The sequence below is a fragment of the Monodon monoceros genome, unplaced genomic scaffold (assembly GCF_005190385.1).
Source record: "Monodon monoceros isolate NGI ecotype Baffin Bay Population unplaced genomic scaffold, NGI_Narwhal_1 Super_Scaffold_16, whole genome shotgun sequence".
NCBI classification, from domain to species: domain Eukaryota; kingdom Metazoa; phylum Chordata; class Mammalia; order Artiodactyla; family Monodontidae; genus Monodon; species Monodon monoceros.
The window spans coordinates 19,366,554-19,394,349 of NW_021703772.1; the positions used below are offsets into that span (position 1 = coordinate 19,366,554).

Genomic DNA, 27,796 nt, shown 5'->3' on the forward strand with positions numbered 1-27,796 from the left:
GCCACTCCCAGCCTGAGGGGCTGAAGAAACATCTAGTTAGATCTGAACCTGGGGGCTGGGAGGACCAGAGCTACTGGGGAGGGAGCAGCCCTTTTGGGCTGGAGGCGTCCCTGTCCGGATATGACTGACCTTGGCCTGACTTCATCGCTAACGCCTTACCCAGGCCCAGAGCAACCCTTAGCTGGCCCTTTGGTCCCCTCCCCTCCTCACCTTCCTTTACCCCAAGTTCTAAGCTCCAGACTTGCCTATTGGTATGACCAGCCTGCCCGTTCTTCTGGGGAACTCCCAACAAGGTTGCAAGTCTCTAGCTTTTGCATACACTGACCCCCCCACCCCAACTCCCGGCATGCTCATCTCTCCCTTGATTGCTCTCCCTATGTCTATTCAGCTTTCAAAATATTGTCCAGGAGTTTATCTTCTGTGGGCCTTGCCTCATCGGTTGCAGGTGTGCCTGACGCACACTTCGGATCGTCAGTGTTTTGTTGTCATTTACTTAGGTTCCCCCCAACCCAGTGTGAGCTCCTAGAGAGCTGACATCTTTAATTCGAGACTGTGCCTCCCTTCCCCAGGTCTAGCACAGGGCTGGCGCCCAACTAATGCCTACAGAATTGACCAGAGGGGTGGGCAGGGGGTACAGCTGGGGGCACCTCAGGGAAGCAAAAAAGGGGTCTCCCGTTTCTCCGCTACCTGGCCCCCATTCATCCTCCCTTTCAGTTCGCAGGGGCCCCATCTTCTCCAGGGACAAGCCGGGAGAAGGAGGTTGGGCGGCGTTCTAGCCCAGGTACCCCTCCACCGTTGCTCGGGTGAGCCAGACCTGTCCCATCCCGTCCCTCTTAGAGGGCCCCACTTGTTTCGTTGCCCTTTTAAGAAAGAGGAAATTCTTCTCATAAACAAGCGCCTCAACCAGAGCGCGGAGCCCAGCTGCCTGCCCCGCCGCATCCCCGGGAAATCGGGGGTGCTTCCAGGCACAGCGCCCACTCCAAGCTCAATCTAGGGGAAAGGGCTGGCGGCCCCTCATCGCCGACGCTCGCCACAGCTCAGGGGCTGGGGTCCGAGGGACGGGAAGAGGCAGGAGGGACTTGGGGGAGCCTAGAAACAGCCCAGGGAGCGTCTGTAAAGTGCAGCCCCTTCAAGGGGCGAAAGGGCGCCGGGCCGCTCCCTGCGGCCGAGGTGGTTCCCCGCCCACAGAGCTCACCCCACCTTCCCGCCTGGGCGGATTCCGAGGCCCCCGGGCGCGAAGCCCGAGTGACAGCCTCCTCCTCTTTGGAGGCGGGGAGTACCGGCGCTCGGGATCGTCCCTGTCCCTAGGGGGAGCTGGGAGTCAACGCCCAGGGAGCGTTAACTGCGCGGCGTGGGAGTCCCGGCCGCCTGGTCCCCTGGGGAGATGGCAAAGGAATTGGGCCTCAGAGGCACCGACTCTTCGGTTCCTTAGGACTTGGCGCCCTAAGAGGGGAGAACCGCGCTTCTGTTTTCCTGCCTGGAAAAGGGGTTTCAGGTGGAACAGAAAGGCTGAGGCCACTCCAGCGAGAGTGGGAGCGAGGCAGACCTTCGGGGAGGGGAACTATTCTTGATGGTTCAGGGATTTTGTGCTTTCCTGTTTCCATTTCCCTGCTCTTTTGGATAAGAAGTGAATTAGCATTTATTTATCGTTTTCAGACTCTATTTTTAAAGTACCAGTTTGGAGCCTGTGTCCCACCCCCAATTGGGTTGGTCTGTCAGGTTACTCCTATAGGTGCTCAATAAATACTTCAGGAATGATTTTCTTTTTTTTAAGTCTCAAGTGCCAGGCTCTGTGTTAAAGTGCTTTATTTACCTCCGCTGCAAGGTTGGTGTCCCCATTTTGTAGTTGAGAACACTGAGATCCGGAGGTTAATCACTTGTCCAAACTAGGAGACAGCAGGTCCCTATGGAACCAGGGGAACCAGGGTTGGCCTGCTTCCAGAACTCCATCTTGCTGCCTCCACACACGGCCCCCGACCCCCACTGGTCCAGCAGGCCAGTCTGCCCCACTCGTTACACCCTCGGCCATGCCCTGGGTGGGAGCTCATCCAGAGGTCTTCTCCTGATCCTCTTCAGGAAGCCCATACAGAAAGTGTTGGTGGGAACCGTGGGCCAGAAGGGTGGCTCCATGGGTGATGAGACAGGTCCAGGTCTGGAGGAGGGGTGACCATGAGTAGGGGAGAGGACAAGACCTTTGGGGGAAGCCCCAGTGCATCCCCCCACTAAGCCCTCCATCTGTTGTCTCTTCTCCTTGCCTCCCCCATCCCCAAGGCGCCCGCGGACCCAACAGTACCAGGTAGGTGGTGAGGCCCAGGTAGACTGCGGCCAGCAGTGCCACAAGGCTGAAGTAGGCAGGGTGGGGTAGGCTGGGCAAGTAGCTGACCACAAAGTAGAGGTTGATGGCACAGATGAGCACCATGATGGAAGAAGTGAAGGCCTTGCTCACCCTTGGGGACGAGAGGGAGGCTCAGGATTGGCTGCATCTCCTCCAGTGCCCACAGCCAGCCTGGAGCTAAGGTGGGGGGTGGATACACAAAGCCAGCTTCCCAGGGCTGTGGGCCCTGGAGCAGACCCCTGGCCAACTTCTGCCTCCTGGGCCCTCCAGGCACCACACTGGCAGGATTTGGCAAAAGCAGAGTCTGAGGTGAGGGGGAGGAGCTCAAGCTCTAGAAACAGCCCCTGGCCCAGGATTCCAGTCCTGGCTCCTCCACTTGCTAGCTAGCTGTGTGACCTTCGGCAAGTTTCTTAACCTCTCTGACCTTATCTGGGTAGTGGGAATAATGGGAATTCCTACCTCTTGGTGGTTGTGAGGATCAAGTGTGGTAATGTAAGTCCAGTGCTGGGGTTGGGGAGTACTCACAGGCCATTGGTAAACTCCTGCATCAGGGCGGGCATGCTGGTGAACGTGAGGATGGGCAGCACAGCGAAGGGAAGCTGGGGAGAATCGGGAGGAGGGGGCTGAGGGACCCTGCCCTTAGAATACAGTAAGGAGGGGAGGAGCAGGCCGGGGCTCCAGTCACCCTCTGCCTCACTGTGCACCCTTGGGAAAGTCTCCTAGCCACTCTGAGCCTCAATTTCTCCACCTCTATGCCTTCCAAGGTTGTAGGGGCTCGAAAGCAGGAGAGAGTGTTTGGGGGCTCTGGCCCCAGGCTGCCTGAGCTTGTATCCCAGCTGTGCCACTGGTCACTTAACTGCATGCATCAGTTTTCTCATCTGCAAAATGGGACTAGTGGTGGTTCCTACCCCCGGGGTGGCTGTGGAGAGTACATGAGGCCTGTAGATAAGGTGTGTTTAGAATAGCGCCTGGGACGCAGGGGAGGCTCTGTAGGGGGATTGCTGTGGTTCCTGTCTGGCTCCACAGCGGGAGGAGGTGATAGGGCCCGCAGGCTCACCAGCAGGCTCTGTAGCACGTTGAGCAGGTCGTTGAGGCCTGACAGGTCCCGCAGGTCCCTGAAGACTGCCACGAGTATGGTGGGCAGGATGGCGCAGGAGCGAGTGAGCAGGACTCGGGCGAAGCGTGACCACCGCAGCTTCAGGAAGCCCTGGGGGGGGGGTGGGCACCTTGGTGGCAGGGTGCAGGACTGTGTTCCAAGGGAGGGACCCTCTATCCTCCCTCAGCCCATCTCATGCCTGGAGGAACACTCTGTTTCTCCATCTTTGAAATGGGGGCAGCTCTGTCCATAGTTGGTGGTGAGGGGATAGATGGGGGGAAATTAGGGGGGGTTCCCCTCCTTTAGGGGGTGTTCCCCTCCCACAGCTGATTGCTGAAGACTAAACCGTGTTGGAGAAAAGGCTTCTATTAGTTCTGGGTTTGCAGTTTCGGGCCTCATCTCGCTGAATCTCAGTTTTCTCATCTGTAAAATGGGGCTTATAAGGGCACCCGTTGGGCTGCCTTAAGGATCAAGGAAGCGGATGTCCGAGCCCCGAGTAGTGTGCCTTGCCCTCAGTCCCCTGCCCGCCCCGGCCCGCCCCAGCCCCACCTCCATCACAAACTGTCCCGCGTAGGTGCCGGTCATGGTGGAGCTCTGCCCGGCGGCCAGCAGACCCACCGCCCAGATGTAGAGGGCTGCGGGGCCAAAGAGGCAGCCCAGGATCACGCCCTGGAGGGAGGACTGTGGTCAGAGCCATGGGTCCGCCCCTTCTCGCGCAGACTCTACCTCTGAGGTGGACGTGGCGAGGAGCCCCGCTGGATCTAGCCCTTCCATACCCGCCCTGCCTCGCGCTTACTCCTTGGTAAATGTCCACCGCCACTGTAAGGTTGTTCATGGGGAAGATCTTGGCGTAGTCGTGGAGGCTGCTGTGAGCACAGACGTTGAACTGCGGGCACCGGGCAGTAGGAAGGAGATGTGAAGCGCACACTCAATGTTGGAAAATGAGACCTCCAAGCCTTGACCAAGGATTGAAAACTAGTGGCCCGCGGGCTGAATCCAGCCAGACATATTTTGTGTGACTAACAAATTTTTTTTTTCTTTAGTGTGAATTGGTTGACATTTACAATTGAGAAGATTTAACATGAGACCCTGGTTTCCAGCTGCTCTTGGATTGTAAGAGCTGGCATTACCACAGAGAGACAATTGGCCGGCAGGGACTCAGGCTGCCCCACAGGCCCTTCTCCCTTACGTGGGACCCACTTCCCACAGCTCTGTGACTTGGCTGGTCTCGAAGGCAATGTGTGACTATGGTTTGCCACCCTATTTAGACCTCTCTCCTTATGCTAAGGAGCAGAGACCCAGGGAGGGCTATGACCTCACAATGTCACACAGCAAGGCGGTGGCAGTGCCCATGTCCCCGGAGGCTTGGCCAGTCTGTCCCATCCCCACCCCACCCCGTCAGCGTTCAGTAAGCGCCCAACACTGGCTAGCAGTTGTTAGAGCCTTGGGACAGAGACTCACTCAAAAACTGAGACAGGCAGAGTCCCAGATCCCAGAGAGCCAGGGAGGAGCTGGCCGGCTCCTTCGCTTTCAGAGCCCGCTCAAATGTCACCTCCTCCAAGAGGCCTCTCCTGACCACCTGGCCTAATGTAGTAGTCCCTCCCTCACCACACCCCCAATTATGTTTCATCACCCCCTTTATTTCCTTTACAACATCGTTCATATTTTCCTTTGAAACCGATCAACTGATTGGTTGATTTGTTTCCTGTTTGCTCACTGCCTCCGAATTTAATCTGCAAGAGGGCAAGGTCTCTGTATCATTGGCTGCTGTATCCCTAGGGCCTAAGACACTGGCTGATACATAAATGCTCAATAAATCTTTGCTGAATGAATGACAGTTTATCTACTAATAATGAAGATAATCACTAGAAACCCAAGGAAAGAAATTGCCTGTCTGCATACTCCTGACCCCACGCTCGTGCTTAGGCAGGCAGCCCCCTCCCAGAATGCCCTTCCTGCAGTTTGCTGGGCAAATCCTGCCCATCCTTCAAGGTGCAGCTGGAATGCTGGATCCTCCAAGACTCAGCTCCTCCCCCCAGTCACCTCCCCTAGACGTCTGTGCCTTGTAGCCCCTGGCGTGGGGCTGACCACGTGCAAGCCTACATGTGGCGTGTCTCCCCAGTGGGGTGGGGAAGGGGCTCCCAGCCAGAGGCCAGGGTCGCAGACTCCCTCCCCTACCAGTGCCTGGAGTACAGGACAGAGACTCGAAGGGCTTAGCTGCACTCTTTGGAGTCCCCAGCAAAGCCTGAAGGGCATGTGGGTATGGGGTGTGCCTCACCGCAGCCTGGTTGGTTTGCTGGTAGAAGGCTTGACCAAAGACAGCCACAACAAAGAGGTTGATGAAGAAGGAGACAGACAGTGCGATGGCGGCTTCAATCAGGAAGTACATGTTGGCTTCTCGGATGTCTGCCCTGCGGGTCCGGTCTATCTCTCGAGACTATGAAAGTCAAAGGGAGGGAAGCACCGAAGTCCCTGAGTCATCCCAACATTCTCTACCCTCACACCTCTACCTATGTTCCCCCCAAACCCCAGTTCTTTCTAAAGCCCCCTACATGGCCGTCTGGGATAGGCCTTTGTTTCTGCCTCAGGGCCTTTGCACTTGCCAGTCCCTCTGCTTAGAATCTCTTCTCCCCTGGTCTTCCTTCTCATCCTTCATGTTTCAAAGGCCTTTGCTGACTCCTTTTCTAAAGGAGCCCCCTCCTCAGTCATTCTCCATCATACTTCTCCTTTTTGTTTCCTTCAGAGCACCTTTCACAATCCATTTCTTTCCTTTATTGTTTACTTGCCCATCGTCTGTCTCTCCTGCTAGAATGCATGCTCTAAGAAGGCAGAGGACTTATCTGTCTCTTCATCACTGACCTCCAGCTCCCAGCACACAGTAGACCCTCTATTATTACATATTGAATAAAGAGTGATTCACTTCCCTCCTAAATTCACAGAGTTGGGAGCCAAAGGGGCGGGGCTCCAGCCTTGGGGGCGGAGCCGGTGTGGCCCTTAGGGAGAGAGCATGTCTCCCTCCCCTCCAGTCTGCTCACCTTGACCAGGGCTGAGTGCAGGTAGATGTTGTGGGGCATGATGATGGCGCCAATGATGCCCACGGCCTGCAGCAGCTCGGGCTGGCCGCAGCCAGGGCACGAGGGCAGGAACAGGTCCCGAAGAAGTGCTCCCTGAGCAGGACGTGCCACCACATACTGTGGAGGGGAGCCTCGGTCAGGCTCCACCCCACCCCTGAGCAGCCATTCTCACCCTCCACCCCAACCCTGGCCACTAGGGAGCATGGCTAAGGTCCGCTCCCCGCTCCCCTCAGGCTCTGCATGGGGCAGAGTGGGGTGGCCTTGGTGTGGGGACGTGGTACTGGTACGGCTTCCCACCTCATAGCCGAAGGTCAAGGCCATAATGGTAATAAGAAATCCAAAAAAGGCTTCCAGCTTCCGCAACCCTAGGGGGAGAACAAAGGGGCAGAACCAAAAAACCAAACAACCAAAATTATAACATAAACAATTATTAATGGCTGGTATCCTGAGCACTTTGTTCCAGGCACTGTGCCAAGTGCTTGACATATAGCGCTCAGTGAAGCCTCACCACAGCCCTGGGGCCCCTGTGCTGTTATCCACGTGTTATAGATGAAGAAACAGAAGTCTAAGTAACTTGCTCAAGGCCATACAGTCAGAGTGAGGCTGCTAGGAGCACTTCTCCCAATTCAGCAGAGCATCAGCTCCTACATTCATTGCCAGTCCCCCCCCACCAAGTCCCCTATGGGATGAGAGGCACCCACCGTAGTTATCGAGGAAGAGGAAGAAGAATGTGTCCACGATGGTGATGAGGACACCGCCCCAGAGCGGGATTCTGAAACCAGAGTGGCCTGCGTCAGCCCCGCCCGGTCCAGGAGTCTGGAACTCCCTCCTCAGGGCTGGAGACTGTAGAATGTGGCTTCCTGGGAGCAGGCACTCAAGTGGCCCCAGACAGCTAAGGGAGAGGGGAGTGGGAGTGTGCTAGAGACGGGAAAATGGCACATACACGCTAGGAAGGGCCAAGCTGTGTGGAGGACCAGCGTGGTAGGGAGCTTGGGGCTGCAGTCCTGAAGGCTGCATGGTGACTGACATCTGTGTGATTTGAGACAAGTCACTTTACATATCTGGGTCTCCACTTCCCCATCTGGCAAATTGGGCAGTAGCTCTGAGTCAGAGGTGACTGGAGGATGAAATGGACGCATGGAAATAGAAGGCCTGGGGAGGAAGAACCCGCTGTTCCCAGCCCTGGACTGAAGAGCTGGGGCCCCTCCAGAGTACCGTCCAGCTGAGAGCAGATTGAATGCAATAGCTGTGCCAATGACTTCCTGCATGTCTGAGCCCACGATGGCTAGCTCGATGGTCAGCCAGAGAAGGGTGCGGGGCACCTAGGGGGAGGTAATCCCGTCATTAAGGCTGGACCAATTATTTGTCTGTTGTCTCAGACCTACACTGACTGACCTTTCTGTACCTGGCTCTCTACTCCTGGGCTGGAAGCCTGCAAACTACATTTGCAAGTCTGCCTTGCCAGCGGGCTTCCAGTTAGGTTTTCATGGTGTAAAATTAATCAACAGAAGCCTCAATTAAATAGAGTTGGGAGATGAGAAGGGGAAGCTCCTACGCCCTGCGAAGATAGCAGAGCCCAACAGGAAGAAGAAAGACTCCTCTTCATTCCCGGCAAGGACTCAGCCACTGAAAAGCCATGGACTCTTTGTTTACTATCGGCCTCCCAAATTCCCTTTCCCCTCCATAAAAGTGTTCTCCTTCCTTTGCTGTGCGGAGACTTGCACGTGGCTCCCCATGGCTTCAGACTCCCCAGTTATGATTCTCTGCTGATCCTGAATAAACCCATCTTTGTTGGAGAAGTATCTAGCAGTCTATTTCTTTTAGGTCAACAGTAGGAAATAGTTAAAGGAAATGGAAAGGCAGGGAGACATCATTTTTACCCACCCCCCCTTCTGGAGCTGGCACCAGCAAGGGCACCAGGCAACATGGGCTCCAGTCAGCAGTGGTGGCAATGTTTCTAGAAGCTTGGGTGCGAATGATGGCCCTGGGCTCCTGTCCAGCAGCTTTCTGATCTCTGGGTAACACCTCCTTCCCTTGCTCCTCAAGCTCTTTCAACACCTTTGTGACTGCATCCCTGCATTAGATACCTTTGAAATATCTAGCGGCGTGATTTCTGTTGGCCTGCGTGGACACTGACGGCTAAGTCCCCGGTGCCCACCCCAGCCAATGATTATCCCGAGCCAATGCCCACCTGTTTTTCACCTTGGGCAAGTCACCTCTTCAGGTGCTTCCTGTCCAGGTGCACCAAGCTCACCTTAGGGTAGTAGAGATGACAGACTTCGCCCAAGTCCTTGCCTGTCACCACGCCCAGCCGGGCAGCAAGTCGCTGGCAGAGCAAGCCCAACACGGTGGCCCACAGCAGTACCCAGAGCAGCTGTGAGAAGCCAGGGAGAGGCCGTCAGCCAGAGGGACCAGTCTGATAAGCCCTGAGCTGCTGGGACCCTCTAACCAAGGACACCCTCTGGGGAGTGAGTTGGGGAGATGGAGCTAGAAGACACCCCCGCACTCCCGCAGGGCTGGTTTGGGGACCCTTTTGTGGTCCATTTGATCTTAACACCTGTTCCCAGGAACGCTGGCCATGAAGGCCACTCTGGGGAAACGTGGCAAGCTGGGGGTCTCCACCCACTTAGCCTGGTCACCCCCTCCCCACCGTGCCCCGACTCAATCACTTTGAATCCAGCCACAGCCCCAGCCTGAAGATCCGACTCGATGTTTCCTGGGTCCAGGAAAGCAATGCTCATAAGGAAACCGGGCCCCGTGAAGGCCCACAACTTCCGCAGGCTGAACGCGCCCTGTGGAGGGAAGTGGAGTGAGGGGTCTTGGACACAGGCTTGGGGGCCGCTGGCCATGGCCAGCCCCCAGGTGAGCCCCTCTGGGCTCATGGGCCCAGGCTGGCCAGCCCTGCCCTCCATTCCCCATTCCTGGAGCTGCCACCCTGGGGTGGGGGGTAGTGGAGCACAGGGGGTGGGAGGAACTCGGGATTTGCTGAGTCACGGCAGATCAGCTTTCTGGATCGGTCAGCTTCTGTGGTCTACACTTGACCAGCCTGCCTCGGGCAGGCCCTGAGTCAGCAGATCCTCAGAGCCCAGAGGGGAGCTTTCCTGGGTCAGGCCTCCCTGCCCAGTCCCTTCTCAGACCACAGGGCCTCCTCTCTGGAGTCCGCTGAGCCTAGGGTCTCCCCACCCCCATTCCGGGGGTTGGCCCAGCAGCCTGGGCATCTGCTAAAGCTTCTGGGAATGCAGGGTGATAGTCTCTCAGCTCCACGTCTCCCGATGCCTTTGTCTGCGTCCTTTCCTTAAATGTTACAACAAACCCTTGAGGCTCCAACCGGAATTCACCCCAGGTCCCTTTCCCTTCCTAGGAAAGCTGAGATGCATCTAGAAAGCCACTTGATAATTTTTAGACAAATATCAAGTGCCCCAGCTAAGCACTGGGGACAGAAGCAGGGAGACAGCGGTTGGCGTTGTCCATCACGGCTGCTCAGAGCTGGAAGGGACCCCCCTCCCCCTGTGAGATCCCATGCGGTCTTGTCCATCCCGAAAGACCCCAGGAAGTTTCCAGCATTCTCACCGGTTCTGCATCTGGGATGGGGATCTTCTTGCTCAGGTAGGTCCCTCCGGGAGGCTCTTGCTGTAACCCTGGGTTGGGTGGGCTGGAGATGGAGCCATATCTGGTCCTGCTGAGCTTTGGGGGGCCTGTGTCACCTGCAAGGGGCCCCATGAGCCTTGGTGAGTGATGTGCCTGTTTCTGGTGGCCCAGGATTAAAGCCATCTGTCCTCTTCCCACACCTCCTCTTGGCAAAGTGGAGAAATGAAGGCCCAACTGAACAGGAGGCCTTGACTCCCATCTTGGGTCCACCGCCTCCACCCCGGACCAAACATTACAGAAGATGTGTGAGAAGTGGGGCCTTCGTGATTACCCTCCTTCCATGTGAGTGCAGAGATTCCCAGACCCAGATCTCTCTCGTCACGGAGGATGTGGAGAGGGACATGGGTTCTGAGGAGGGAAAGCTGGCCCCACCGTGTGTGCCCCTTGGCCTCATCCCTGCCACCTCCAGCAGCCAAGGAGGCTCCAGGGGTTCCAGATCCACAGAGATGAGGCAAGGGGGCACTCTGCCCTTGGGGATGTGAAGAACCCAGCCTCAGGCCGGTGTCCTTGCCCCCCTGACTCCCCCCTCCACCCCCATTCAGGCTCCGTCCCTGGAGGGGGCCACTCACCTGTCATGAGGACCGCAGACTCAGGCACTCTGCACAAGTGATGTGCTGGGCAGCCCTTCTGGCTACGCTTCCTCTCTGGGTGCTGGTGAGTGTGTGAGTCCACACCCTCTTACCCATCCTCAGCTGAGCTGGGCTGTCCTCACACACACGGAGCGTTGTGAAACACTTTCCAAAGGCAGAAGTGGCCACCTCTGGTGGAAGGGTCTGGGTGACCACAGTATGGCCATTTGCTCCCCTCCTGGCCTGAGTCCCACAACTCCTCTGGCTCCCTTCCAGACACCCCGAGTTCTGTGCCTCCCAAGTTAGCTCTGATTTCAGACACTTCCTGCCACTTGGGCATTCATGTCTAGATCACGTGACTGCCCCCTGCCTCCACCTTCTCTCACCCTGCACAAACAATCAGACCCTTCTCCTTTTCATTCTTGAGTCCCATGGCCAGTGGTTGGCCTAATGGGAGGAAGGGAGTTCTGATGCCTACCTCGACCTCAGTTTCCCACTGAGTGCCTCAGAGGAAAAGACCTTCCAGGCACTGCCACAGGGACATGCATTGAAGATTCAGGCCAAAGAGATCCTCAGAAGAAAGGGGCACTGGAATTCTGGCCCTTGTTCTGCCACCGATCCACTTGACATTGTCACCAGATCATGTCCTGTCTCTGATCTTGTTTCTTCTGTTAAAGGAAGGGCTCAGACTAGCTAAGTGGTTAAAAGTTTAGGTGTTCAAGGAGGCCAGGCAGGTAAGATGAACTATGAGACAGGTTGGGAATGAGAAAAATAGTGCCAGCTCTGGACTTCCCTGGTGATTTAGTGGTTAAGACTCTGTGCTTCCACTGCAGGGGGCACGGGTTTGATCCCTGGTCGGGGAAGTTCCGCATGTCGCCGCAAGTGCAGCCAAAAAAAAAAAGTGAAAAATAGTGCCAGCTCAGCACTGAATGACAAAAGATACCAAGCCTCAGCTGGGGGTGGGTGGGTACGGTAATACGGAGTGGTGGACTGTAGCAAAACAAAGGTCATAAACTCTGTCTAAAGAGGGCAATGCTTACAGAGTTCCAGACAACTGTCATGTGGAAATGTGGGTCCACTGTCATCATGTCCTCTGACTTGTCAAGGATGCTGGAAAATGTATGCAACATATGCTTTTTGAATACTAGGCTAAAATTTTTTGAAAATATTGTGTAATCTAAACATACATTTCTATGGGCTGGATTCCACTTGAGGGTGACCAATCTATTACCTCTAGACCGTTCCAGCTCCCAGTCTCTTCTCCTTGCCAGCTGCCAGCTCCTTTATCCCCCCACTTACCTCCTTCAGAGTCTTCTCCCTGCCATGCCCTGCAGCCTTTCTTTTCTGCCAAGAAGATTCAGACCTTGAATTGTCATGGGGTTTCCAACTCCAAAGTCTGCAACTTCAGGACTCAGAGAAAATTGGGGCAGGTTCTCACATCCAGACCTGATCTGGGATATGATGTATCCCCACGTTGAGTCAAAAACTTGAGCCAAAGCTTAGGAAACCAGGATAGGGGGAGGCAGCCAATCTCCTGGCTCCTCATTGATTGAGGAGGCTGGAGGAACAGGAGAGATGTGGGTGCGGGTAGGGGGGTGAATGACGTGTCAGAGAGGAGGGAACTGCACTGGGGTTTGTCGCTCGCTGTGCAGTCCGGTTGCTCGAGGTATGGTCACCATCCTTGACCTCTAGGGTTTACACAGGTTTGCAGTCGCTATCTTGGACTCACGTGGTGGTGGCTGTGGGGTGGGGCTGAGGTAGGATGCTGTGATGGTTTCGTTTTTTGTGTCAGTTTGACTGGGCCATGGGGTGCCCAGTAATTTGGTCAAACATTCTGGGTATGTCTGTGAGGGTGTTTTTGGAGGAGATTAATATTTTAATCAGGGCTTCCCTGGTGGCGCAGTGGTTGAGAGTCCGCCTGCCGATGCAGGGGACATGGGTTCGTGCCCCGGTCTGGGAAGATCCCACATGCCGCGGAGCGGCTGGGCCCGTGAGCCATGGCCGCTGGGCCTGCGCGTCTGGAGACTGTGCTCCGCAACGGGAGAGGCCACAGCAGTGAGAGGCCCGCATACAGCAAAAAAAAAAAAAAAAAATTTTAATCGGTAGACTAAGTAAGTCTGATTTCCCTCCCTGATGGTGTGTCATCCAACCAGTCGAAGACCCGAAGAGAACAAAAGGCTGAGTAAGGGAGAGTTCTCTCTCCCTGAGGACTGCTTTTGAACTGGGACACTGGTCTTCTCCTGTCTTCAGACTTGGGTCGGACTAGAACTTACTCCACCGGCCCACCTGTTTCTCAGGCCTTCAGACTCGGACTGGGATTATATATGCCATTGGCTCTCCAGCTTGCAAATCTAGAGATTCTTGGCCTCTATCCTCACATGACCCAGTTCCTTATTATCTATCTATCTATCTATCATCTATCTATCTAATCTATCATCTATATTTTCATTGGTTCTGTTTCTCTGGAGAAACCCGACTAAGACAGCATCCTGTCTTCCTCTTTGCATCTTTTGTGGGGCCTTCCCTATAGTTAGGAACTCGGTGAGTATAACTGATTAATGACTGATCAACACCCTCCACAACCTCTACCTTACAGAAGAGGCAGTGTGTGTAACGGTTAAGAGCAGAGGTCTCTGGGCAGAGTGTCTACATGAGCCAGAGCTCCAGAAATCTGCATAGTAGTCCCCTCGGATCTGGAGTTGTTGCTGAATACTAATACTAAATCCTGCATGCGCACGGTGAAATTACATGAAACCCAATTTGCTCAAAATGGATCACAGACTTAAATGTAAATTTAAAACTGTAAAACTTTTAGATAAAAAGTAGGAGAGGGAATTCCCTGGTGGTCCAGTGGTTAGGACTCAGCGCTTTCACTGCCGTGGCTTGGGTTCCATTCCTGGTTGGGGAACGAAGATCCGCAAGCCACTTGGCGAGGCCAAAAAAAAAAAAAAAAAAAAAAAAAATTGGAGAAAATCTTCAGGATCTAGAACCAGACAAAGATTCGTTAGACTTGACACTTACAAAAGCATGATTTATAAAGGGAAAAATGATGAATTGGTCCTCATCAAAATTAAAAACTTTTGCTCTGTGAAGGACCCTGTTAAGAGAATGAAGAGACAAGATAAAGGTTCAGAGAAAATATTTGCAAACCACATATCTGACAAAAGACCAGTATCCAGAAATAGGGAAATCTCTTAAAACTCAAGAGTGAAAACCCAAACAATCCAATTAGAAATGGGCAGGGAGTTCCCTGGTGGTGTAGTGGTTAGGATTCAGTGCTTTCACTGCTGTGGCCCGGGTTCAATCCCTGGTCAGGGAACTGAGATTCCCCCAAGCCTCGCGGCGTGGTCAAAAAAACCAATCCAAAACAAAACACCAAACAAAAAAGAAATGGGCAAAAGTCATGAACACACATTTCACCAAACAGGATGTACAGATAGCAAACAAATATATGAAAAGATGTTCAGCGTCATTAGCCATTAGGAAAATGCAAATTAAATCATAACAAGATATCACTACACGACTATCAGAATAGCTAAGATAAAAAATAGTCCCAATACCAAATGTTGGTGAGGATGTGGAGAAACTAGGTCGATCACTGATATGTTGCTGGTGGGAATGTAAAATGGTACAGCCACTCTGGAGATAGTTTGGAAATTTCTTTAAAAATTAAAGATGCAGGAACTTCCCTGGCGGTCCAGTGGTTAAGACTTCGCCTTCCAATGCAGGGAGTGTGGGTTCGATCCCTGGTTGGGGAGCTGGGATCTCACACGCCTCACGGCCAAAACAACAAGCAAACATAAAAAAGCCCATAAAGCAGAAGCAATATTGTACAAATTCAATAAAGACTTTAAAAATGGTCTACATCAAAAAAATCTTAAAAAAATAAAATTAAAGCTGCAACTCCCATAGGATTCAGCAACTGCACGCCTGGGCTTTTTTTTTCCCCCAGAGAAATGATGACTCGTGTTCACACGAAAATCTGTACACAAATATTTAGAGCAGTTTTATTCATAATAGCTCAAACTGGAAACAACCCATACCATCCTTCAACGGGTGAATGGTTAACCGAACTACGGGACATCCATACCATAGAATATACTATGGTACTCATACCATATACTATGGTATACATTTATCCCAGAGAAATTAAAACTTGTGTTCATACAAAAACCTGTATATGAATGTTTATAGCAGCTTTATGTCTAATAGCCAAACACTAGAATTAGCCTAGATGCCATTCAACAGGACAATGGTAAGACAAGCTGTGGCTCAAACCACGGATTACTACTGAGCAGTGAAAGGAACAAACTACTGCAGATACACACGGTAACTTGGATGAATCTCCAGGAAATCATGCTACGTGAAAAAAGTCAATCTGAAAAGTTTACGTGTTTTACTATTACATTATATAACATTTTTGCAATGACAAAATTTTGGAAATGAAGGTCAGATTTACTACTTTTTTCCTTTTGCTACTAAGTTGCAGCCAGTAGAGATGGGTGAGGTCCGGGGTGGAGAGGGATGTAGGTGTGATTCTGAAAAGATAACTTGAAGGATCCTTGTGGTATTGGAACTGTTCTGTACCTTGACCTTGGTGGAGGATACACAAACCTACACATATGACAAACTGTACAGAACTTAATACACACACATGAGTACAAGTAAAACTGGGGATATCTGAAAAAGAGCAGTGCATTTTGTTAAGGTCAATATGCTGGTTGTATTCTTTTTTATTTTTTAAATTTTTAAAATTTTTGGCTGCATTGGGTCTTCGTTGCTGCGTGTGGGCTTTCTCTAGTTGCGGCGAGCAGGGGCTACTCTTCGTTGTGGTGCACAGGCTTCTCATTGCGGTGGCTTCTCTTGTTGCAGAACACGGGCTCTAGGCGTGCGGGCTTCAGTAGTCGCAGGATGTGGGCTCAGTAGTTGTGGCTTATGGGTTCTAGAGCACAGGCTCAGTAGTTGTGGCGCATGGGCTTAGTTGCTCCGCAGCACGTGGGATCTTCCCGGTCTGGGGATCGAATCCGTGTCCCCTGCATTGGCAGGCGGATTCTTAACCACTGAGCCACCAGGGAAGTTCTATCCTGGTTGTGTTGAAAGTGGAGACTCAAACAGATACTTGTACACCTGTGTTCAGACCAACACTTTTCACAATAGCCAAAAGGAGGAAACCACTCAAATGTCCATCAACAGATGAATAAATGAATGTGGTATATCCATACAATGGAATATTATTCAGCCTTAAAAAGAAATGAAATTCTGATATATTGCTATCATATGGATGAACCTTGAAAACATTATGCTAACTGAAATAAGCAGTCACAAAAGGACAAATTTTGTCTGATTCCACTTATATGAGGCAAATTTATAAAGGCAGAAAGTAGAATGATAATTACCAGGGACCAGGGGATAAGGGGGGGAAAGGGGAGTTATTATTTAATGGGTACAGAGTTTTTGTCTGGGATGATAAAAATGTTCCAGAAACAGATGGTGGTGATGGTTGTTGGTTGTACAATAATGTGAATGTACTTAATGTTGCAGAATTGTGGTTAAAAGGGTACATTTTATGTATATTTTACCACCAAAAAAAGTGGAAAAAATCCTGGTTTTAATATTGAATTTAAAAAAAATATTTAATTCTATTTATTTTTGGCTGCATTGGGTCTTCATTGTAGTGGCTTCTCTTGCTGCAGAGCATGGGCTCTAGGCACATGGGCTTCAGTAGATGTGGCACGTGGGCTCAGTAGTAGTGGCTCGTAGGCTCTAGAGCAGAAGCTCAGTAGTTGTGGCGCCCGGGCTTAGTTGCTCCGTGGCATGTGGGATCTTCCTGGACCAGGGATCGAACCCGTGTCCCCTGCATTGGCAGGCAGATTCTTAACCACTGCGCCACCAGGGAAGTCCCTGTAATATTATATTATATTAACATTTTGCAAGATGTTACCATTGGGACAAAGTGGGTAAAATGTACATGAGATCTCTGAATTATTTCCTACAACTACGTGTGAATCTGCAATTATCTCAATTTTTAAAGTGAAGGAAAAGTCTTATTGAATGAATATTATACTTTAATAAAATTGATTTTTAAAAAATCCACCAGGGAAATTCCCTGGTGGTTCAGTGTTTAGGACTCAGGGCTTTCACTGCTGAGGGCCTGGGTTCAATCCCTGGTCGGGGAACTAAGATCCCACAAGCCACGTGGCGTGGCCAAAAGAAAAAAAAAATCCACCAGAGTCGGAGTCTCTGGAATCAAATGGCCTGGGTGTGAATCTTTCTTACTAGCTCGATGACTTGGGCAAGTTTCTTAGGCCCTCAGTGTCCTCACCTGTGAGGTAGGGGCGATGAAAATACCCCGAAGCATTTGTGTGAGGCCCAAGAAATGCGCCTAGCACGGCGCAGTTAGTTGCTTTTGTAAATTGGGTTCCAAAATGTCATTGGTCACTGTCAGTTCTTCAGAACTCCGAATACATTTTCTGTTAAAAACATTGATGCACGTGGTCGTTTAATCCTCAGTCTCATCCACCAAAGGCTTTGGATGCAGCGTAGCTCAAACGTGGGGCATTTGTGATGATTAGATAACAAAGGACAGGGCTTCCCTGGTGGCGCAGTGGTTAAGAATCCGCCTGCCAATGCAGGGGACACGGGTTCGAGCCCTGGTCCGGGAAGATCCCACATGCCGTGGAGCAACTAAGCCCGTGCACCACAACTACTGAGCCTGCACTCTAGAGCACACGAGCCACGACTCCTGAAGCCCACGTGCCTAGAGCCCGTGCTCTGCAACAAGAGAAGCCACTGCAATGAAGGGTAGCCCCGGCTCACTGCAACTAGAGAAAGCCCGCATGCAGCAACGAAGACTCAATGCAGCCAAAAATAAATAAGTAAAATAAATAAATTTATTTAAAAAAATAACAAAGGACAATTCTGATGCAATATATCTTAAAACAAAATGGGGAAATGATCAAACTAAACAAGAATGGTTTTTTAAAAAACGTATTTTATTTATTTATGGCTGCGTTAGGTCTTCGTTGCTGTGCACGGGCTTTCTCCAGTTGTGTCGAGCGGGGGCTACTCTTGGTTGTGGTGCGCAGGCTTCTCATTGCGGTGGTTTCTCTTGTGGAGCACAGGCTCTAGGTGCGCCGGCTTCAGTAGTTGTGGTACGCGGGCTCAGTAGTTGTGGCTCACGGGCTCTAGAACACAAACTCAGTAGCTGTGGTGCACAGACTTAGTTGCTCGGTGGCATGTGGGATCTTCCTTGATCAGGGCTCAAACCCGTGTCCCCTGCATTGGCAGGAGGATTCTTAACCACTGCACCACCAGGGAAGTCCCCAAGAATGAGTTTTAGCGGGAATGCTGGTGTTGGGGAAACAGCAGATTTAACCAAAAGAAGGGAGGAGCACGACAGAGATTCAGAAGGTCAAATCTGCACCTTCCAAGGGCATTATCAGCCCTGTTTTTTAATTTTGTTGTCAAATGTCAAAATGTAAGACTCTCTTTTTAGGGCTCCATTGATCTATAGCATTGCTCTTAGTTTATTTGCTTGTATTATGGCTTCTGGTGGGAAGAAAAAGCGCAGAAACAGGCAGGCATTCAAGTATTTGCCTAACCCACTTCCAGGGCCTCTTAGGCTCCCAGACAGAGGGCAACACTTTAGTTGCGTTCTTGTCAGGACAAGACCATCTTGTCTTGAACCCCTTGCAGTAGCTCAGACATTCCATGCTCCCTCCCTCTCATCTCCATGCCTTGGCATATGTTGCTTCCTCCTCAAACAACTCTGCCTGGCAAACAGCCTCTCGTCATTCAGGATTCAGTTATGGTGTGACCTCTTCCAGGAAGTCTTCCTTGATTTCTCCAGGGCTAGACTGTATGCTCCCGTAGCACAATGCCTTCCCTGTCTACCCTGGCAATTCAAAGCACTGAAGCAGCTGTCGGTGAAAATGCAGTAGGGAATGGGGCAGTGTCTGTGTACCTGGGGAAGGGGAAAGACAGTGTACAGTCAACGCTACTCTGGACGGATCTAAAGCAGGAAGATGACTCTTCTCTGTTCTGGGATCTGTCTCCAGAGAGCCACCTCTGATCTATTTATCAGAGTAGATTCACATATGGCCTTGAGCCAGGCTCCCTGGGTCTAAATCCTGGTTCTGCCATTAACCAGTTGCGTGGCCTTGACCTTAGCCTTTCCTTCATCTGTAAAATGGGTATAATAATAGAACCCACCTCATAGGGGTATTGTGAGAATCATATGACTTATGTGTAGAGGGATTAGAATAGTAAGTGCTGCATAGGGCTTGCTCTTATTATTACTATTCCCTTCCCTTTGCCTCCCTGGGTTCTCAACACTAGATCAAGTCGCATTAAACACTCTAATATCGCAGGTAGCACTTTGCATGGACTACACTCACACATTCATCCACGGGAGCCTTGGCTGATGTCTCTTTCCTTCTGAAGGGACTCTGTGTCATGCAGGTGGGGCTTGGTCTTGATACCCCCACAGCATCCCCACACCCTAGTCCAGTGCCTGGCATGTCACGAGTGCTCAATCTTTGTTTTTTCTTTGTTCAGAGACATATATAGCTTAGGACTATGGAGCAAGGAGAGGGGGGTCATAGGAGTTCTGGGGACAAGTGATACAATCTAAAAACAAACTGGTCTTGAAATGGATGTCACAGAGCAGGCAGGGAAGTGGCAGACTCCTTCTCAAGTCACCTGATGCAAGAGCGCTCAGCAGGGGCTTCCCTGGTGGCTCAGTGGTTAAGAATCTGCCTGCTAATGCAGGGGACATGGGTTTGAGCCCTGGTCCAGGAAGATCCCACATGCCGCGGAGCAACCAAGCCCGTGCGCCACAACTACTGAGCCTACGCGCCACAACTACTGAAACCCATGTGCCTAGAGTTCGTGCTCTGCAACAAGAGAAGCCACCGCAATGAGAAGCCTGCGCACCACAAGGAAGAGTAGCCCCCACTCGCTGCAACTAGAGAAAGCCTGCGCGCAGCAACAAAGACCCAAGGCAGCCAAAAATAAATAAATAAATAAATTCATTAAAAAAAAAAAAAAAAAGAGCGCTCAGCAGAGGAAGGATGTCCGTGGCTTGGATGTTAACTGCCGTCCCCTCTTCCCCACTGCGGCAGAGTATCAGGAACTGGAGGGAACTCTCAAGATCTCTATGGGAACATTCTGGGTGCATTGGGCTGAGTCAACCTTGGTTTCAGTTCTCCATGGATGAGAACTTGCCAGGGCCTAGGAGGCCCTTCAAGACCCCGCCCTCTCTACCTCGAGATGACTGAGCACTTTCATCGCCAGCTTCTCCTTCATCACTCCCCCACCCCGCCCCGTGCCACTGTGCATCAGCCTCGCTGGCCTTCTGTCCCCAACATGCCATATGCTCAGAGCCTTTGCACTTGCTGTTCCTTCTGCCTTAAATGCTTTTCCCACAGCTCTTCACAGATCTGACTCCTTATCATTCACAACCCAACTCAACTGAGATGTCAGAGAGGCCCTCCCTGAAGTCTCCACCCTCAACTCTCCAACCTTGAGTCCCTTTCTATCCATGACTTGGCCTTGTTTTCATAAATGTCTGAAATTTCACATAAGAAATTATCTTTTGTGTTTATCATCTGTCTCTCCATGCCATCTGCAAGTGCCATGAGGCTAGGAACTTGGTCTCGTCCCTGCTGATCTCCCAGGGCTCAGAACAATCCTGACACATGGAAGGAGCCCAATATTTGTTGAGCTGATTGCCTGATTGAATGAAAAGGCCTTATCCTCTAGAGCTGTTGCTGTCCAGTCTGGTAGCCACTAGCCACATGTGGCTATTTAAATTGAAATTAATTAAAATTAAAGTAGGGACTTCCCCAGTGGTCCAGTGGTTAAGACTCTGCCTTCCACTGCAGGGGGTGCGGGTTCAATCCCTGGTCAGGGAACTAAGATCCCACGTGCCATGCCATGCAGCCAAAAAGAGCTTCAGTTCCTCAGTCACATTAATCACATTTCTAGAGCTCAGTGGCCACATGTGGCTAGTGGCTACCATATTGGACATTGCAGATAGAGCACATTTCCATCATTACAGTCTTGTAGATACTGGCCCCTATTGTCCACTAGAGTGCAAAGCTTCTCTGGAGGCCCTCATCTCTTAGCTGGTGGGAGGAATGAATAGATGGAAGGATGGAGCCTGCAGGCCCATTACCATCTGCCTCAGGAGAGGGTGCCTCCTCTTTGTTACTGAGCTGCGGTCAGTATTGGGCAGGAACAAGCCACTGGCCAGAACTGTCATTAAGCAAGGAACCTAAAGGAGGTGATGATTGCCTTCCATCCTATTGCTAACTGGGGACCCTCCACGCAGTTTGGGGGTTCCTGCGTATAGTGGGAACCGGGAGGAAGGAGGTGGAGTGTGAGAGCTGGCGATGGGGTAGGGAGAGAGGGTTTGGAAAGCTTCGGGGGTGATGAGCAAGGTCAGTGGTGAACACATCGACTGGTTTTTTTTCTTTGGCGGGAGCGGGCAATTATGCTAGGTGGAATCTATAATGATTCTGTGCGCCAAAAGCCCCGTCCCTCCATCGCGGCTAACCTCGTGACTAAAAGTGGGGGTTTTTGGAATCCAACATCCAGGTTTGAATCCTACTTCCCACGTGTTTACTCTGTTACTCAATCTTTTCGTACCTCTATTTTTTTATCTGTAAAATAGTGATATTGATCATAATAACAGCTGGGAAGAAAGGCTGAAAATCGCTCGATAAACCCTGTTCACGGTTCCTATGCTAAGCCCGAGACACGAGACGCTGGTCAGAGAAGGATCCGGCTCACAGCCAAGCCTCGGGAGGGCCCCGTTTATTCCCATTAAAACCGCAGGCAGGAAAGCGCGCCTCCCGGGTGCCTCCCGCCCGCGTGCCGCCCCAGCGCAGTCCGGACGCCTTGTCTTCCTGCCTCACCCCGGCCAGCTGGGCCCCGGGGGAACGCCTTGCTGCCCGCCTAGCCCTCCTCGCCCTCGTGGCCCTCCGGCTCCAGCTCGTGGAAGGGGCAGGGCCGGTTGGAGGAACGCAAGGCCGGAGTGGGCGGGCGTCGCATCGCAAAGGGGCCGAAGTACTCGGCGGCGAAGGTGACCACATCGGCCGGCTGGTGTAGCAGCAGGAAGAGCAGGAAGTCGGAGATGAGCGCCTGGGCCTCGGGGTGCTGCCGCAGATAGCTGTTGTGGCTGAGACGGAGCTCCTCCTGGAGGGGTCCGAGCCTGAGCCGGACCCGGGACCCCCGCGCCCCAGGAGCTCCCCTCCCCTTCGCCTCATGGAGGGCTTAGGGACGCTGGAGTCCCCCAACCCCTAGGGATGATGCATTTCAACCGGGCAGAAAAAGTGATCAGTAAGGGTGGAGTGTACGCCCTGGGCAGGGGGATGGGGGGATGGGGACCTCAGTCTGGCTGCAGCCCCTCCTCACCTTCCGGTCCACGAACCTTGAGTAGAGCTCCATGTCCTCCTCCCACACCAGGGGTTTCTTCTCAAACACTGGGTGAGGCTCTATATCATCTGGGGGTGGGTGCGGGTGGGAGGAAGGCTGCGTGCCTATTCCGACCCCAGAACCTTCCTCAGATACAGAGGGATGCCCAAGAACACCAGTACTGGGCAGGCTCAGGTAAAACCCCAGGGTTCTGGCCATATGGGCGAAGTTGCTGGAGGGGGTTCCCAGCAAAATGATCGTCCCTGAATTGCCTTGGAGACAGGGGCTGGAGAGCAAAACTTCTCCATCTCATCTCGGGCTCTGATCCGGGGCCATGGCACACTCAATCCACCCATGCACCCTGGAAGGCTCCAGGTTTCCTCACCTCGCCTTCACTCTCCCACCAGCCAGGGGCTTCACTCACCCGCCTCCCTCAAGGTGGGCACCTTGGTGATCATGCAGCACCCCGGGGAGCCCACCTGGATCCTCTTGGCCAGGTGCCTGGAGTGCAACACAGAAGAAGGTGTGAGTCTTCCTAGACCAGCCCACTCCTTTGAAGGGTGTTCTGGGGGCCTCCCTTTACTGCTGTCCCCCTCCTCCCCTCCTCCACTTGTCTTTGAGTTCCAGGGTCCTGTTCATTTCTAGATCCCCAGATAATGTCCCCTGCTTTTCAAGCTGGGGACTCTTCCTACCCTGGAGATGTGTGCACGTGTGCAAGACTAAATTTAGAGGTGTGAGCGCTAAAGGAATCACAAGGGAATTCCCTGGCAGTCCAGTGGTTAGGACTCCGAGCTTTCACTGCCAAGAACCCGGCTTCAATCCTGGTCAGGGAACTAAAATCCTACAAGCCATGGGGCATAGCCAAAAAAATTTAAAAAAATAAAAAGAATCACGAGCCTCCTGCTATGTGATACTCAAAATAGAAACAACAAGTTAAATTATGAAATAAGGAAAGCCCACAACGTTCTGATTACTTTTTTTTTTCTAGTATAGTGCTTCTGTCAATACTTCTTTGGAAATTTCAAGAAACAAATGCTTCTCCCTCTCCCGAATTTTCTCAGGATTTGGTGCCCGCACTTTGCTGGCGACAGCTTGGCAGTGTGCTGGGGTGCTTCTCCCAGCCTGCTGATTTTATCAAGTGCTGAGCTGTTCAGACTTGGGTGTTTTTCAGTTTTACACCCACACCTGTGGCAGCTGCTTTAGCGACGCCTTAGGCCCTGTGGAGTTGACCTTGACTTCCTCAGCCATTCAGGGCTCTTCGGTGAGGTTTGGGAGGCATTGTGAAGATCAGGAGAATGAATGAATATATGAAAAAAGGGTGAATGAGTGGATAAAGCAGGGGCGCTCAGACCTCAACAGCAAGTCTTCCTGGTGGTGTCCCCAGAAACAGGACTCTCCCTTTGCCCCGACCCGGCCCAGGAGGTTGAGCTCCCATGCTCGTGCTCAGTACTGCCCCTTTCACCCCACCGTCAGTAGCTCACCCATCAGAGAGCAGGTAAAACTGGCAGGACACGGGGATGCCCTGTTCCGAGTGTACAGTCTGCTCCACAATGAACACTTCCACCTGCTGATGGCCCACCTGGATCGTCTGGGAGCCCAGGCCTTGCTGGCAGCAACCAAAATGAAGGGAGGGAGGTGAGGGGGATTCCCACCGGGGCCTCCCCGCACATCTCACCCTGGCCCTTCTCTCCAGGTTATAGCTTCACTGCTTGTTCACCAGTGATAAGCAGCCCTTGGCTGTCCAGACCCTTAGGCGCCCCAAGATTTGAGATGCACCCCCAGGTTAAGTTGGGGTTTTCTCATAGAGAGCCAGCTCCACCCTGCTCCTGCCCCAAGCTGTCCCCATGCCAGCTTCATGACCAAGTGCTTCTAGTTGGCAGATTCTGTAATAGGGATGACCAAGTAGGTGTGAGTGTGGGTGAGGGTGGAGGCTGGGCTATTTGTGGGGAGGGGGTAGTGGGACGCTGAGGAGGGACTAGACTGAGATTTATGGCTGCCTCAGGCCCGTGCAAGCTGCCCATTGTAATTTAACTTTAAATTCCTGGGGACTTCCCTGGTGGTGCAGTGGTTAAGAATCTGCCTGCCAATGCAGGGGACAGGGGTTCGAGCCCTGGTTCCGGAAGATCCCACATGCCGCGGAGCAACTAAGCCCGTCTGCCATGACTACTGAGCCTATGCTCTAGAGCCTGCGAGCCACAACTACTGAGCCCGCGTGCCACAACTACTGAAGCTCACACACCTAGAGCCTGCGCTCCGCAACGAGAGAAGCCCGCGCACCACAGCAGAGTAGCCCCAGCTTGCCACAACTAGAGCAAGCCCGAGTGCAGCAACAAAGACCCAGTGCAGCCAAAATAAATAAATAATTAGAAAAAAAATAAATCCCTGTTACAGCAACAGGGAGAAAACTGCTAACATAAGAAAAACATTTCAAAGAAAATTGGGGGGAAATGGTATGTGCCTCTTTGTATCAAACACATTGCTGTTTGTCATGTTTGTGATAGAAAAGACGAGAGTGTCATTTACGAAGTTGGTCAAATCAGCCCCCAAAGTGTGTGTTCAGAGGCATGGCTTCAAAATCACATATCACAGGAAGTCCTAGGTAGGTTGATGATGAAAGTTTAGCCAAAATAAGAGAAAAATAAGAAACACCCTTAAGGGTTGAGACATAATAAAATAATTTTTAAGTGCAGTTGGAGATGTTGCATTTCCTGATCTTAAAAAAATATGTCTTTAAAAGTGGCGCCTGTGGGGCTTCCCTGGTGGCTCAGTGGTTGAGAGTCCGCCTGCCGATGCAGGGGACGCGGGTTCGTGCCCCGGTCCGGGAAGATCCCACATGCCGCGGAGCGGCTGGGCCCATGAGCCATGGCCGCTGAGCCTGCGCGTCCAGAGCCTGTGCTCCCCAATGGGAGAGACCACAACAGTGAGAGGCGCGTGTACCGCAAAAAAAAAAAAAAAAAAAAAAAGTGGCCCCTCCAATGTTTATTTTTCCTGGACTGACTTTTGTGCAAAAAGCGTTGCTTTCTTCCACTGCTCCCAGCTTTTGGTCCTTCTCGCTCACGCCACTTGCCTCACACTTGGTCTTCCCTCTAACAAATGCGGTCTTGCTTTCTCCTGCTCTTGGAAGTCTCACCCCCACGCCCTAGGTTTATCCCCACTCCACCCCCTCTTCCACTCCACAGAGCTGTCTTTTCTCCCAACTCAGCATTCTCCTTGCCCCTTCTAGTTCACCCCAGACCAATTCCCCACCCAGGGAAACCCCTCACGTAAGTGGAATAGCAGAGTTTGCCCTCGGTGTCCAAGGCCAGGAAACGGGCGTTGCTGGGCACTGTCTGCCTCCAGGCCATCACCCTCAGCAGCACCAGGTTGGCAGCCTGGGAGACGAAGCCCGCAATGGAGTGCCAGGGGAAGAAAGTCACTTCGGTCTTCACTTCCTGTTCAGGACAAATCTGGGTCAGGGACCTTGAGCCAGGAAGTGGAGGGAGGTTGGGCAAGACAGGTGTTGAGCATATGGTCCAGTCCATATGGTCCCTAGTCCAGGCTCCTGGCCTGACACCATCTGTCCCCTGTTCCTGGTTCCAAAGAGGATGTAGAGTATGGCTCCCACCTGGCTCTCATCCTTACCTCACCCTCCTTGATGATTCTGGTCACGGCCAGCTGATCATCCTGCTTCAGCAAACTCATCTTCCGTTCCATGGGGAGGGCGTGGAACTAAGGGCCAGAGCATGGAGGGGAGAACCAGGGACTCACGGGATCGTATACGAGCGAGATCCCCCAGAGGTCGCCTTGTTGTTTCTCCTTCATAAATGAGAAAACTGAGGGGAAATTTGGATAGAAAACTTTCCGTATGTGGTCAAGGCTGGGTCCCCAGGAGGTACCTTGATGAACTCCTTATTATGTTGTTCCACAACCTCCAGTTTCCACGAGAGATAGCCTGGGGGGAGGAGGTGAACACTGCTGTCACCGGAGACAAGGCTGGAGTTTGCAGGAAGGGAGGCGGTGGCCCCGGCTGGAGGACTCAGGTGTAGGGTGGTCCGAGGGAAAAACTAAGGCTGTGATTAACTTCCCTGTCACCCCCCGTGTCCCACGCACTCTCTTTGCCTCGTTCTAGTACCAAGGTGAAGTCAAAGCATTGGTCCTGAGTGAAGGTCCTGGGAGTTGGGGGGTGGGAGGGGGAGGGCAGTGGAGGAAGGGTGGGGGTAGAGGGTGTCAGGCAGCAGGAACTCTACCCAGAATGGAGTTTCCGCAGAGTATTTTGTCCATGAAGCCGCGGCTAAAGGCATGCACAAATGGGAAGTACGCCGTGACACCAAACTGGTCTTTGTATTTCCCTCTCTGCACCTCAATGGTCAGCTCTCCCTGAGGCTCCCCTGTGTCTGAGACCATGACCAGAGTCTCCGAGAAGAATAGCGTCAGCAGCTCCTCTTGCCCTGGGTGTGTGAGGGTCCCGTGGGGACAGTTAAAGCCCCAGCTCCAGCTCCAGCTCCTAGGTCTCAACTCTCGGACCCCCCCCCCCCCCGCCATCAGTGCGCCCACAGTCTCCACCCACTCCCTCCACATCCACGTCCCCCAGGTGGCCCCTGCCTCCCCTCCATTGGCCTCTACAGCAGTCGTAAGGTGAAGGCTCCCCGCCCCAATCCCCACCAGTCCCTACCCACACCGTGTCCCTGGGGTCTTCCCTTGAAGAATATCAACTAACGGGCCTCACACCCTTTGTGAGTCCCAGGAGAATCAAGGCTGAGAGAGGGGGTGGCCAGGTCTGGGCTTTCTCTCCTTTCTCCCGTCCGTACTTTTGCCCCCCCCCCCCCCCCCCCCCCGCCCCGGCTCACGGAGGGAGCTGAGGAAGTTGATGGCTTCAGCATTGGCCTCTGGGGGTGGCAGACTCTCTTGGGCTGAGGGCTGGTGATCCTTGGCTTTGAAGCCTAGGGAGGGAGGAGAGGTTGAGACGGCAGATGGCGGACCCTGGGAAGAAGGACAGGGGTGGGGCAGGGGTCCCAAGAGCAGGATCCTCCAAGGCCACCCCAGGGTGGATGATGAGGGAGAAGATGCCCCACCCCTTTCCAGGTCCCCACCCCAAATTCCTCAGCCCTCTTCTCACCTTTGGATTGAACTTTGGAAGACATGCTGCGTCCTGCTACCCAGTTTGTATCCAGCTGTCTCCATGGCAACTGGGAGCTAGCTACCACCTCTTAAAGGGCCATCAACCCATTTCACTAAACACCCAGACCTTGGAAGAATTGGTAGGAACTGTGGCTTCTGCGGCTCAGTCCAAGCCTGAGGTATTGTCCAGCAGAGGGAGCATTTGACATTCTTAGGAGGCAGGGGGGATGACATGGATCATTAGAATGACCTTACAAGTGTACTTTGAAGTTCAATTCTTACTGGGATTGTAAGTAGAACCAAAATATTTTTTTAAAAACCTTAAATTTTACTATATTTATATGTTTACGTTTATTAGATTGCATTAAAAGTACTTGGGAAGCTGGTTTGTCAATTTATTTAAAAAATTTTTTAGAGAATTATTTTTACTTATTTTTCGCAATCAATTGCTTTTGACAATTGCAATTGCCACTGGGCAGTCCAGTGGTTAAGACTCTGCGCTTCCACTGCAGGGGGCAAGGGCTTGATCCCTGGTCGAGGAACTAAGATTCCGCATGCT

General features: G+C 52.4%; 2 protein-coding genes across 2 annotated transcripts; both read right to left on the reverse strand.

Moving 5' to 3' along the window:
- Positions 1-734: 734 nt before the first annotated feature.
- On the reverse strand, positions 735-10,795 carry SLC11A1 (solute carrier family 11 member 1). Its single transcript, XM_029226042.1, has 15 exons — positions 10,723-10,795; positions 10,076-10,209; positions 9,175-9,297; positions 8,760-8,879; positions 7,721-7,827; positions 7,207-7,277; positions 6,803-6,870; positions 6,467-6,622; positions 5,710-5,868; positions 4,228-4,317; positions 3,981-4,100; positions 3,393-3,542; positions 2,861-2,934; positions 2,294-2,447; positions 735-2,152 (listed from the first exon to the last, which is right to left on the reverse strand). The coding sequence occupies exons 1-15, from the start codon at positions 10,727-10,729 to the stop codon at positions 2,045-2,047; spliced, it is 1,641 nt and encodes a 546-aa protein (XP_029081875.1). The 5' UTR covers positions 10,730-10,795; the 3' UTR covers positions 735-2,044.
- Positions 10,796-21,506: 10,711 nt separating this feature from the next.
- On the reverse strand, positions 21,507-27,294 carry CATIP (ciliogenesis associated TTC17 interacting protein). Its single transcript, XM_029226083.1, has 10 exons — positions 27,236-27,294; positions 26,967-27,059; positions 26,367-26,567; positions 26,016-26,071; positions 25,762-25,848; positions 25,404-25,571; positions 23,622-23,746; positions 22,565-22,641; positions 22,141-22,229; positions 21,507-21,921 (listed from the first exon to the last, which is right to left on the reverse strand). The coding sequence occupies exons 1-10, from the start codon at positions 27,258-27,260 to the stop codon at positions 21,682-21,684; spliced, it is 1,161 nt and encodes a 386-aa protein (XP_029081916.1). The 5' UTR covers positions 27,261-27,294; the 3' UTR covers positions 21,507-21,681.
- Between the last annotated feature and the right edge of the window lie 502 nt (positions 27,295-27,796).

What these genes read in the sequence shown, in the direction of transcription:
- CATIP (XM_029226083.1), bottom strand. Translation starts at nt 27,260, where the DNA reads ATGTCTTCCAAAGTTCAATCCAAAG. An exon ending in TTCCAAAGTTCAATCCAAAG is followed by an intron (nt 27,060 to 27,235) that starts GTGAGAAGAGGG and finishes CTCCCTCCCTAG; the next exon opens with GCTTCAAAGCCAAGGATCAC. An exon ending in CTGCGGAAACTCCATTCTGG is followed by an intron (nt 26,072 to 26,366) that starts GTAGAGTTCCTG and finishes TCCTCCCCCCAG; the next exon opens with GCTATCTCTCGTGGAAACTG.
- SLC11A1 (XM_029226042.1), bottom strand. An exon ending in CGGTGGACATTTACCAAGGA is followed by an intron (nt 4,101 to 4,227) that starts GTAAGCGCGAGG and finishes TCCTCCCTCCAG; the next exon opens with GGCGTGATCCTGGGCTGCCT. An exon ending in TGGGCCTCACCACCTACCTG is followed by an intron (nt 2,153 to 2,293) that starts GTACTGTTGGGT and finishes CCCCTCCTCCAG; the next exon opens with ACCTGGACCTGTCTCATCAC.